The sequence below is a fragment of the Amblyomma maculatum genome, chromosome 10 (genome assembly GCF_055883805.1).
Source record: "Amblyomma maculatum isolate TAMU_Amacu chromosome 10, ASM5588380v1, whole genome shotgun sequence".
NCBI classification, from domain to species: domain Eukaryota; kingdom Metazoa; phylum Arthropoda; class Arachnida; order Ixodida; family Ixodidae; genus Amblyomma; species Amblyomma maculatum.
In genome coordinates, this window is record NC_139353.1 from 58,226,350 (window position 1) to 58,238,726 (window position 12,377).

Below are 12,377 nucleotides of genomic sequence, written 5' to 3' on the forward strand. Positions count from 1 at the left end.
GCACAAGAAAAAAAAAGAGAAGGTGAATTATTTAATATCAGTTCAATTATCAGGTGAGGGGTGATTTTCCCTCTTCTGCTATCATTAAAAAAACATTGAGTTGCATTTGAATAAATGCAGAACATGATGCTATAATGCAGGTGCTTAAGAGAGATGGTGAGGGAAGTTTTGCCAACTCATTATTACCAGTGGGGGCCAAATCACACACTTGCTGCAAGGCTCAAGATAAGGCAGATGCAAATGTGAATAGGAGCATGAACTGAAAGTAAGGACCAAGGATAACATTATTATCCTAACAAAGCACACTGGCCTTTCAAGAGTAAGCGATGATTGACAAAAGTAATGATTTGAACCATGATGGCATGATGGTTGATTGTACTTTCTATTGGCAATTAGATGAACACAAGCCAAATCTAGCCATTCGTCAAATAAAATCAAAAGATAACCAAATGTTAGCATGTAGTGATCAGACCGGTCATTTGTTCATACGAGACTACTCCCACTACAACTACAGCTACTACTATAAAGATGGCAACTCTACAAAGCCTACCTGGTAGAGCTGCCACTGCAAAGAAACAAGACAGGACGCACCCATACAGCAGCCTCTCGCATTCGCAGCCCCTGCCATCTGGTCCCTGGGCAGCTGTGTGACGGTCAGCACAGCAGCCATAAGGCATTGCAGTGCATGGACAACCACCAAAGCCAGGACCCCGGGCCGGTGTTTGCTGAAAAGCAGTAAGCAGAGGTGCATGCAATGAGGAAAGTACATGGCCAATCACGCAAGGGAAGGAAAAAGTAGCATCTAGTGTTCTCACTGCACAAAACACCTACCTTATTCACAAACAAAAAGTTATGACTGCACAAAACACCTACCTTATTCACAAACAAAAAGTTATGACTATAACACTAATATACCGTACATATACACTAATATAGTACAGGTGTTAAGCCTCAAAGTGGTATGAAGGGAATGATCTGAATAAATGTGGTCACATCCAGCAATCAAAACTGAAATACAACACAATACACCATAAAGCCTCCAATTAGGCTGGTATCACGTGCAGGTCTTGAAAAAATTAAGGAGCATTGCAGAATCTGCATTGGAGTAACGCGAAAGCACGGATGCTGCTGTTGGTTGCTTCTGGTTGCTTCTAGTTGCTTAATTCACTTCTTGTTTACCCATTTTAGACTTTGGTACTTTCAAATTGCGCGCCAATCCCTTCCTATGCCCTTTTTCTGCTCTACTTCCGATTGCGTGACGTCACATCCTCTACGTCACATAATTCACTTCTTGCTAACCCATTTTGGTTTTTGGTATTTTCAAATTGCATGCCAATCCCTTCCTATGCCCTTTTTCGGCTCTACGTCTGGTTGCGTGATGTTACATCCTTGACGTCACATCCACAACATCCACAACCAGCACCCCTTTCTCTCTATCTGCTTTCACTCCCACCTACCTTCTTTCCCTTACAGCAGTTCAGGTGTCTACAGAACAAGTGTGACAGATACTGTGCCTTTTCTTTCCTGTGAACCAGTTATTCTAATTATTTACCTAATTAACTTATTGGCCTAATTATTTTTTCGGACACAACATTACGTCACCCTTTATCAATTGACACCGCTCATTAACCTCCACCACTTCTCAATTACTCACAACTGCCGCGGATACGATTTTGCGAACATGTTCTGCGGACAGAAATCTATGAACATAGCGAAGTAATACTTTCACATTATTAATTGAAATATTTTCTGATTGCCGCACCCCAGTGCAACTACATGCAAGAGGGCACGAAGGAAAGGAGTAATTTACATCTGTCCTTGAAACACATTCAGTGCATAAATGTAAAATTATGACACCATCCTTATCTACAAATGCCTGAAAGATTGATTCTACAGGAGTAGCATTGATCAAGCAAAAGCTGATATTGATGCTACCATCAGTTTATACAGTACTGCTAATCCTAGCCACAGAAGGTAGTCACTATGCAAAAGTGGGGCTCAACTCCTGAAGTGACATGTGGGCTATAAGGCACAGTGAGGGCACAGTGGAGTGTGCCAAATTAATTTATATCGCGTGGGGCTCCTTATCATGTGCCGAAACCACACAACACATGGGCTTTTTTGCATTTTGCCTCCAACCAAAAATGCAGCCGCCATGAGTTAGATTCAATTCCACAGCCTTCGGATCAGCACCTGAGAATACTACTTACCCAAGGTAGGCAGAGCAGCCATTACAACAACTACTTAACCATAACAAAACTACTCTACCTAAAAAACTGCTATCCCTCAAGGACAGACATGAACTAACTATGACCTCAGGATGACAAGAAGTTCCCAGTCTGCCCACCTGGTCAGGGCAGCATCCGTATGGCATGGTCTCGCAGCCACATCCAGCCATGTTGGGTCCCCGGGCGGGTGTGCGCTGGTCGAGGCAGCAGCCAAACTCCATGATTGAGCACGGACAGCCCACCATGTGGGGGCCTTCAGCCGGAGTGACGTCATCAGGACAGCAGCCATACAGGAGTCGCGAGCAGATGCACCCTTCAAAGTTGGGACCGCCTGCTGGCGTGTGCCTGTCCTGGCAGCAACCGTACGGGTAGTTGTGGCATGTGCACCCATAGTACCTGGACGTGGGAGAAACACGGGACAGTGCGAAGATGAGTTTAGCGCTCTGCTAGTTGTGTGACATAAGCGTAGGTTACACTGTCCTTTATACTGAGGGGTATGGTTACTCTTGTAAGCCTACATCTACACTGAAGTATTGTTAATTTGGAATTGCTTAATGGTTAATTGAATCGTCCGGTTCATCTGATCTGACACATTATGTCCCATCTGCACGAAGTGTACCGCTACATGACCTGAGCTGTCCTCTGAGGTCCTCTTGGAGTCAGAAATACCAAGCATTAACTCTACAAACGTAAATTTTGTACCTCAATGTAAAGGTTTACGTAAAACATGCTCAGAGCAGAGTGTACACTTCTGTTTCTATTTAAAGGTATGTTCTATACCCCAGCATAAAGTTATAAAATTATATGTTACAAGTATGACAGCTCACAACTCTCTTCACAATGTGTCAGTCACCTTCGGTTCTGTGTACCACACATTTCTTCAATAGAAAACCTTTCATGTAAAGTCTATTGTCTGAATTGGTACATGTTTAATCATTCGTTACACTGTGTGCCTTTTTAATACCTTTATTTCTTGTAATGCCTTATCTTTTGCTCGAATAGTGTTATTTCCTTTATTTTTCTATTTTTAGTGCCAAATTGAAGAAAGCTTCCTAAAATAGTTTTCACAAATTGCTTTGCCACAACTACCTGTTCCACTGGTTCACATACTTATTTCATATTATTGTCCTGTGCATGTATAACCGAAGCCATCATATGAATTACAAAGAAGTAACAAAAGAACAAAGAAAGCATACAAGAACAATACACAGGCCACAGAGTAAAATTTTTAAAAAAGACTTGACTCTGCTAATAAGTGCACATGATTAATGCACCATCGAGGTTTGAACATCATGGACTATCTAACAGATGGTATCCCAACCTATTTATTTATAGTGTTTGAGTTATGCAGAAACATGGCTGCCAAAGTAGCAGCACTCCACTGGGGCCAATAATAAAACCATGCATGAACAAGTTTCTGACAGACATTTCATTCAGAAAACAACAGGTGATGCATCAACAAATTTAAGGACGGCGGTGAAAGAGGAAACACAAATGTGAGCTCGCCAGAGAGTAGGAGCACAAGAAGGAAGTGTAGGAAAAGACCAAATGTGTGATGTCAATGATCCTAGTGTGTGTCGAGTGCACTGAATCGTGCCTAAATAAGTGTTCTGGTCTATCTTACTTCATGACACAGACAAAGTTCCACCCTACCTGGGTCCACTTGCTGCAGCAATCCCATCAGGGCAGCAGCCATGTGGTGTTGTGTGGCAGCTGCAGCCAGCACGGTCAGGTCCCCGAGCCTCCGTCTTGTTGTCATGGCAGCAGCCAAACTCAGTGTGGAAGCAACAGCCCTCACCATCAGGGCCAAGGGCAAACGAGGTGTTATCAGCGCAGCAACCGTACAAGGACTCGCTGCAGTTGTCGCAGCCCTCAAAGCCAATGCCAGAAGCCGGAGCCAATCCATCGGGGCAGCAGCCAAACGGAGTGCTCTCACATGCCACTGCGCAGCCAGCAAATTTTTCGCCCTCTGCAGCCTGCAATCCGTCAGGACAGCAGCCAAACGTCGTGTTGGTGCAGTTGGTCTCGTACCTGTAATTGGACAAGAAAAAAGGAACTTGCAAATTTCTTATGGGCCTGAAAAGTATTTTCAGCGCAAGGGGGAACAGCGCAAGCTACACACGGACAAAAGGGGAGGACGAGACACACACAGCGCTGTGTGTGTCTCTTCCTCCGTCCGTGTGTAGCTTGCGCTGTTCGCCCTTGCGATGAACCAACTAGCCCGAAACGTTTTGTTCAAGTATTTTCAGATGTTTTTACAGCAAGGATGCTGAAAGGACAAAGGTTCTAAGCAAGGATGACTCATGCAGCCAAAAGCTCTACATGATCATAACTCTGAGGCTTCACCATGTCTCATCAGTACTCCAGGTTCTAACATTTTAGACTTTATTAAAAGCACAAAGCCTATATGTCTGGAGCTTCAGGTCTTCCCACTGTCAACATGAGGTATTGATCGCCGGAGGAATGGTTATAAGTTTACTCCATAGCACCTGCAACAGAGCTTTAGGGCCTAAATGCACAAGCTAACCTGACCCCGTGATACACGTACTGCTTTTACAGCACTCATAAAACATTGCCCATCTAACTTCTGAGTCTGCAAATTTCATTTTTTTCACTTTTACCATTGTTAAGCCCCAGCCAACGTTACAGGCAAAGGATGCCATCCGCTGTATGTATATAGGTGCTATCAGCTATAGGTGCACAAGAAATGCAGTGGACTTGCGTACCCCTCACAACCTTCAAAATTGGGGCCCTGTGCAGACGTGAGGTCATCAGGGCAGCATCCAAAGGTTGTGTCAGTGCAGTTGATGCAGCCTTCAAAGTTGGGGCCCTCAGCAGGAGACTTCTTGTCATGGCAGCAGCCAAAGGGATAGTGCTCGCAAGTGCATCCTTCGAAGCTGGGTACACAGGAAAATGAATGTCATCAGCGAATGGCCTTCAACTCCCCTTTACCCACCTCATGAATTACAGGCTCAAAGTGCAGAATACCAAGAATAAGTTGGGCTAGCTTGTGCCCTCCTAAGGTTCTGTCACAGACATCCAGTCATGAAGGTCATTATGTTTAATGAACTCGAGGGAAATTAATCTGAACAAGAAATTTTAGGCTATACCGCACATGAGCATTCCGTCAGTGCAAATTGCCCAAATGAATAACCCTTTTAGTCAAACTCCTCGACACTCTTCTTCCTCTTTACAAATAATATTCTGTGCTGAATTTTATGACCCTCTTTGCAAGCCTTAACAAATTGAAAAACAAACAAAACTGGACATGCTTTCCACGTTACCAAACCATACATTCTCAAATAGCATAATTATGTACTAGGAAGAAACATCCTCATAAGCTCATCAAGGTTTGCCAATCTGGTATCAACCTCAGTCTTGCTTGTGCAAAACAATTCACTCATTTCACATTTCACGAGTCAACATGATTCTCAACATTCTCTAACAATCTTGACAGTTGGGAACAGCCCATGAAACTAAATAATTCATAATATGCACCCCATCCATTTTGCTCACCTTTAGATATAGAAGAAATAGTGTGAGAACAAAGTACAGTAGAACCCCTTTATAGTAAAGTCACTGGGACCAGCAAAAATCTTTACTATATCAGGGTCTTTACTATATCAGTTGTTGGTGATGACATCGTCGTGAAGATGCTGTCTGGTAATTCAATAGCTATTTACTGAACAGGTCTGGTTGCTTAATAAAAAAAACACTCTGAAATACCTTCCATCCCTCTCTTATCACCTCCTTATGCCATTTCTTGCTATAAAATTTTTTTGTTTACATCTTGTGGAAGTACCTCTTAAGCATGAGGACAATGTGGCAACGAATACAACCAACTTTGATTTTAGGAGAAAACCAAAGCCCCGCATGAACACGACTCATTTTCTGCCCTTTCTTTTTTTTAGCAGGCAACAGATGATAAATGTGCGTGTCAGTCAAGTGCTGCAAGACCGCACACGCTGTGCTCCACTTCTTGCCTCATGCTGCACGGTGCTGCGAATGTTCGCCCGTATCTTCCCCTTTCCTTTTTATCGTTGCAATTTTACTCTACTTTCTGAATGGACCACGTCGCCATCTTTCCATGCTTTAGACAGCCTCACTTTTGTTTTCCACTATGCGCTGCATGCTTTCCCTCAGACTTCAAGGCATACGTAAAGTTGGCTTTTCCTGAATGCTGTTAAGTCTAGTGGTAAAGCCATTTAAAGAAACTCGATGTTATTTTTTTGTTTTCAGAAAAAAAAAAAACATCTATGCTTCGCGATTTTAGGTAGGGAGCGGACGATGATGTCATCTCGTGGAAAGTGGTTGCCGTGGCCAGATGCATTTTACTATAACCGATTTTTACCAAAAATGTCTTTACTATAAAGGAGGAAAAATGTACAATCATCAATAGAGGGTGAACTGGGACTTTGATTTCATTTTACTATATCCGAGTTTTTACTATATCAGAGTTTATTATAGCGGGGTTCTACAGAGCAGGGCCCTTTACATCAAAATAAGCACTGTCTCACTGTGTGCATGCAGTATGCTTTTTCCTATCTCATCAAGCTGGTTCTTAAAGGCATAAGAGCATGGAACTAATTAGCATAAACTAAAATCTATCCAAGCTACCATAATCATCTCAGTACAAGCTGTAGAATACATACTCAGGACCCAGGGCAATGGTGACATTGTCTGGGCAGCATCCATGTGCTGTGCCATTGCACAGGCATCCGTCTTCGGCAGCCGTGGCCACTGTAATGTTGTCACGGCAACAGCCAAATTCACTCGCCACACAGCAACCCTCCCCGTTGGGTCCCATTGAAAATGTTGTGTTATCCTCACAGCATCCGTACAGTGACTCTGTACAGTTTCCGCAACCTTCAAAATCGGGTCCCTCAGCTGCTGTGATCTTGTCAGGGCAGCAGCCATACTTTGTGGCCTCACAACCTTCGGTACATCCTTCGAACCCTTCTCCAGTGGCCGCAGTCATGCCGTCGGGACAGCAACCAAATGTGGAGTTGGTGCAATTGCTGCAACCCTCGAAACCAGCACCAATTGCCGACGTCTTGCCGTCGGGGCAGCATCCATAGACAGTGTTCTCGCAGTCTGTCGGCTCGGTTCCGCTTCCTTCGATATCGTCCTCACAACCAAGTTCATCTGGACCCAAAGCTGGCGTGATGCCGTCTGGACAACAACCGTGGGTCGACGTGGAGCAGTTCATGTCAGGCGTAACTTGGAATATGTCTGGGCAACCCTCATTGTTCGGGCCCTGAGCATTGGACCATCCATCAGGACAGCAGCCATGAATTGTTGCGTGGCAAGGCTCTTCCGTGCCGGACCCTTCGATGCAGTTCAGGCCTCCCGGGCCGTCCGCGGCTGTTACGTTGTCAGGGCAGCATCCAAATTGAGAATCGGCACATGGAAGAATGGCGATGGACGTTGTTACCTCGGCGCAGTTGGTCTGGTTTGAATCGCCAGCAGCCGTGATGCCATCAGGACAGCAGCCCCATTCGGATGCATTACAACCGGCAGGGGCAGCTTCGGTTGTGGCCGGGAAGCAGCCTTCATCATTGGGGCCCTTTGCAGTGGTTTCACCATCGGGGCAACAGCCGAACTGTGTGCCATTGCAGAAGGACAACTTCTCGCAGCCCTTCCTGAAAGTCCAGGCAAAAGAAATGTGAGACAAGCGTTAAGCAGGAACGCATCAGGTGATTCAACATAGCAGGCAACACAAAAGTACTTCACATCACAAGTCAGTGAATGTGACGTTACTTTGGGTTGTGGTCAAATGTGACATCAAGCATTTCAGCCCAGGAATTGATAGTCATCGTGTACAAGACAGTTACAAAATAGTAATGCAAATGTTTGAGCTGTGGCTGTGGTGTGAAAGGAAATAATTTATTAGAAACACACTACACCACTACTGGCTCCACTATTTCTTTGCGTGCTGCTAATTTTGCATCGTGAGGAAGGCCGGTCTGGACGATTCTTCAGCTGGAGTGAAGATCGCTGGAAAACGCATCAACAACCTTAGATATGCGGATGATACCACTTTAATGGCAGAAAGTGAATTGGATCTCAAGAGACTTCTGATGCGCGTACAAGAAGAGAGTGAGAAGTTTGGGCTTAAACTGAACATTAAAAAGACGAAGATCATGGCGTCTTGCCCTATCAAGTCCTGGAGCATCAAAGGACAAGAAGTGGAAGCTGTGACAGATTTTCTGTTCTTGGGCGCCAAGATTACCTCGGAAGGAGACTGCAGCCATGAAATTAGGAGACGCCTGCTTCTGGGAAAGAGAGCAATGATTAGCCTTGACCGCCTAGTAAAGAGCAGAGACATTAGTCTGCCAACCAAGATCCGTATAACCCGTGCTATGGTCTTTCCAGTTGTGAAGTATGGATGCGAGAGTTGGACTGTGAAAAAGGCTGACCGCCGAAGAATTGACGCGTTTGAATTGTGGTGCTGGCGAAGACTCTTAAGAGTTCCTTGGACTGCCAGAAGATCAAATCAGTCGATATTGTCGACCATAAACCCTGACTGCTCATTGGAGGGTCAAATTCTAAAGTTAAAGCTCAGCTACTTTGGTCATCTGATGAGAAGAGAGGAGTCGCTGGAGAAAGATTTGATGTTGGGAAAGGTTGAGGGTCGCCGGAGAAGGGGTAGGCAGCGAACGCGATGGTTAGATGGCATTCTCGAGGCATTGCAGATGAAGCTATGTGATGTTAAGAAGATAGTGAGAGACCGGAAAGCGTGGCGTGACATGGTCCATAGGGTCACGAAGAGTCGGACACGACTGAACGCCTGAACTGAACTGAATTTTGACGAAGCTATTGCAGTTTACAGAGACACTGCCAACTTCATCAGGTGACCCAGTGCACACAATTCTCTCCAAATACATACATGCTGCATCATATGACTCACTTTGCAGCATTTTGGCGCGTGCTGTGAACGACACCAAGGAAAATGCAGAACTGTGAATTAGACTCGGAAAATCTAATATTCCAATAGTCAGCATAGAGCTCACTTCACTTTATATCCTGTCACTCTGTGTGCAGCCTCTCATGATATCTATGGCACTGCACAGAAGAATGGTCAGCTCCACTACATGCTTCCTATTGTTTCAGCTTATATTGAGCCATGTGCAATGATTTCAGAGTCATCAAGAATTCCCGGGTTGCATATCATCTGTTTATACATGAAAGAATGTAAAAGGCTCAAAATCTCTGAGATACGACCCACTTTTCTATGCTCTGAAGTGTTGCGCAATGTGAGAAATACATATTCATTTTAAATTAATACCAAAAGCCATAGGTACATAGGAAAACAGCAGCAGTCAGCATTGGAGCGATGCACTGCAAAATGCTATCATTTTCAACAGGACACACGAAAAATGTTTCAGCACTGCAGTCGCGTAAAATATACAGCCATAAAGAATGCAGGTAAGGCTTCTTGTCTTTAGGAAACTAAGCCTAAAACTGAGTAATGAGAGACAACAAATGGTTGACTGAAAGCACGGGGCAGGAAGCGGGCTCACATGAATGGTCCGAAAGCAGGGGTCACGCCATCTAGGCAGCAGCCAAACTCTGTGGCTTTGCAGCCTCCCTCCACGGGAGTGACCTTGGGACAGCCCTCAAAGTTGGCACCAGAGGGCGTCATGCCATCGGGGCAGCAGCCATGTTTGGAGTCCTTACAGCCTCCCAGGAGAATCACTTCGTCTGGAAAAAAGGTGGTCTTTGAGACAAGCCTTTGCTATGGCGATGAAGAGAAGTAGAATTATGAAATAACAGTTACCAGCTTTAAATTATTGGCAGATAAGAAAAGCTCAAGATTATTACCAAAGAACTGAAGCCTTACTAGAAGAAAAAATAGTTTTGCGAAGGGTCCTTTGAAAGTCACGTGGCCTCATCTGCAGTTCTGTTCTACATTACTCAATTAAAGAGCTGATTAGCTAACTTTTTAATTACTGACTTTAGGAATGAAGTGTCAATTCAGATGTTGCAGATCATCTTGAAAAAACAACTGGCTGAAATGTTTGTACAATGGACTAATTACACAGTTTCATTTACCAGCCTTAAAAGAAATCCAAAACTAGAATATTTGCTGGCACTTATCTCTCGTCCATTGCATATTCAGAGCCCTGCTGAGGAGAGTGCTCCAGAGAAAAGCTGATTCATTCTCTAATGTGCATGTTGGTGGACTGAAGCAGCCCCGCTGTCACATGGAAGCTTTTATATTGTGCGCATTATCTTTAAAAGTTGGTAAATAAAGCTATTCAAGAAAAATGATACTTCAGCGCAAACATCTCATCCAGCTGTTCTTCATTATGATCTACAACTTCTGATTTGACACTTTATTCCTGAAGACAAAAATTTAGCCTGCTCCTTTTAACCTTAACTTGCTCATCATGAGAGCCTGTACTGATACTGACAATGATCACTCACACTCATCTGTCCCAACAAAGCGCTTCATAAAATAAAGATGAGTTGCACACATCGGTTGTGTTGGTAAATAAATTCGCCAACACGATACTCGCGAACAACTTTTTCGGTAATACTACAAAATGTAGCTCTGGCATATTTCGCCCCAGTTACGGTTTCAATTTCAGTTCTGCCTATTCCATAAATAATAAATTTCGAGCCGCTAACGATGAAGAAATATGTTTTTTTACACTACTAAAAGGCTCAGGCGAACGTAATTTCGAGGTTAATGAATATCCCATGCTTGTATGTTGCCCAAACATGCACATTGTGAAAGCGTACAGAAACAGGCAGGTAAGCACAGCAGAAGCAATGGATGTATGCTTCTCGGGAATCCGTAAAGATGGCGCAGTCATCCCGTTTGACCCGCATTGTGCACTGATCTTAAAACACACTGCATTAATGCGGTATTGCACTATATTGCAGTAAAACATTGATGTTATAATTACACAGCAGCAATAGGGTTCAATGGTCGTGGGACTACAAATGCCCGTCGTGCCGATCAACGCTCAATTTAAAGGTGGCGAAGAAACGTCTAGATAAAACTGCTAATGGTGACTAGCATAACTTGAAACATTGTAGAAACATACGCGAGTGGCTGAAATCTTCTAGATACATCTCGGCGCGTCTTGCGCGACAAAGAAAATGATAAAGCTGCACCTCGGGACAACGAGCGTGAACTAACAAAGAGTACAGAATCTATCTGCGTGCTACACTCACACTGATAAGGCCTCATTCCAGTGACTGTAACAAATACATTTTGAATGGTATGCAGCAATATAGGTATGTTACACAAATTTCGGCTACTAACGATGAAGCTGTGGATCAAATAATTATTGCACCCTTTAGTGCGTTGTAGTACTATGGCATGCACTAAGAGAAAGCCACCCCAAGAGCAATTTTTCTGTTTTAAAATCACTCTAGGCAATCAAGCCAGAAAGCTGGGCTGGCTGGTGTGTCATGATTAGTACTAGTCCTGTATTCTTCTGTCTGTGTCCTCATTACATGCGCTAGTAGCTTTAATTAATAAAGTTTTACATAGAAATAAAGAATTACATAAAAATAGTTATAACCACTTAATAAAGTTGGCTATTTTGGTACATTCTTCAGGAAATATAAATTGATGCTGAAGGGTTAAAAATTATTTTTGGAGAAGAAAAAATGTACTGCAGACTAGGCTGCATGGCTCTCGAAAGCCCTCAATTGGTTTCACTCAGCTATGACACTGCGTAATCTTTAAAAGCTCGGTTACCTTTAGTGAGAATTGCTATATATAGATATGTGCGTCGGTGCAATATAAGCAGCATTATGCCCTGCTGCAGGTATTAATGCATGTGGTAAAAATAATACCGTATTCCTATCACAGGCACATATACTATCTTTTACAACCTGTAATTACCCTTCAATGCCTGGTGTCACGAATTCCCGACATGCTGTTTTCACACTATGTACTCATTATCACATGAAGCTAGCATATGTATGACGTCAATACGTTCTCAGTGGCCTGTACTATCTGATCAACATTTTCGGCCTGTCTCTATGAGAAAGCTGCACGAACAAGAAAGGCGTGAATGTTTGACTTCCAGCCAGCATTCAATAACTCTTTAGCTCTCATTTTCTGACGTGATGAGGATAATAAAATTAACTAGCATTTCAATGCCTTCAAGCTGGTTCAAATCATTT

At 43.7% G+C, this 12,377-nt stretch overlaps 1 protein-coding gene across 4 annotated transcripts in view; it reads right to left on the reverse strand.

The window, feature by feature from the left end:
- Ppn (proteoglycan-like sulfated glycoprotein papilin) overlaps positions 1-12,377 on the reverse strand; it is a 176,605-nt gene that overhangs the window by 45,318 nt on the left and 118,910 nt on the right. For all 4 annotated transcript variants that reach the window (XM_084582840.1, XM_084582839.1, XM_084582838.1 and 1 more), the window contains 6 exons: positions 9,752-9,932; positions 6,881-7,870; positions 4,955-5,125; positions 3,882-4,259; positions 2,348-2,624; positions 592-725 (listed from right to left, as the gene is read on the reverse strand). In XM_084582840.1, the coding sequence (XP_084438966.1) occupies positions 592-725; positions 2,348-2,624; positions 3,882-4,259; positions 4,955-5,125; positions 6,881-7,870; positions 9,752-9,932 (2,131 nt within the window). The remainder of the gene's footprint in view (positions 1-591; positions 726-2,347; positions 2,625-3,881; positions 4,260-4,954; positions 5,126-6,880; positions 7,871-9,751; positions 9,933-12,377) is intronic.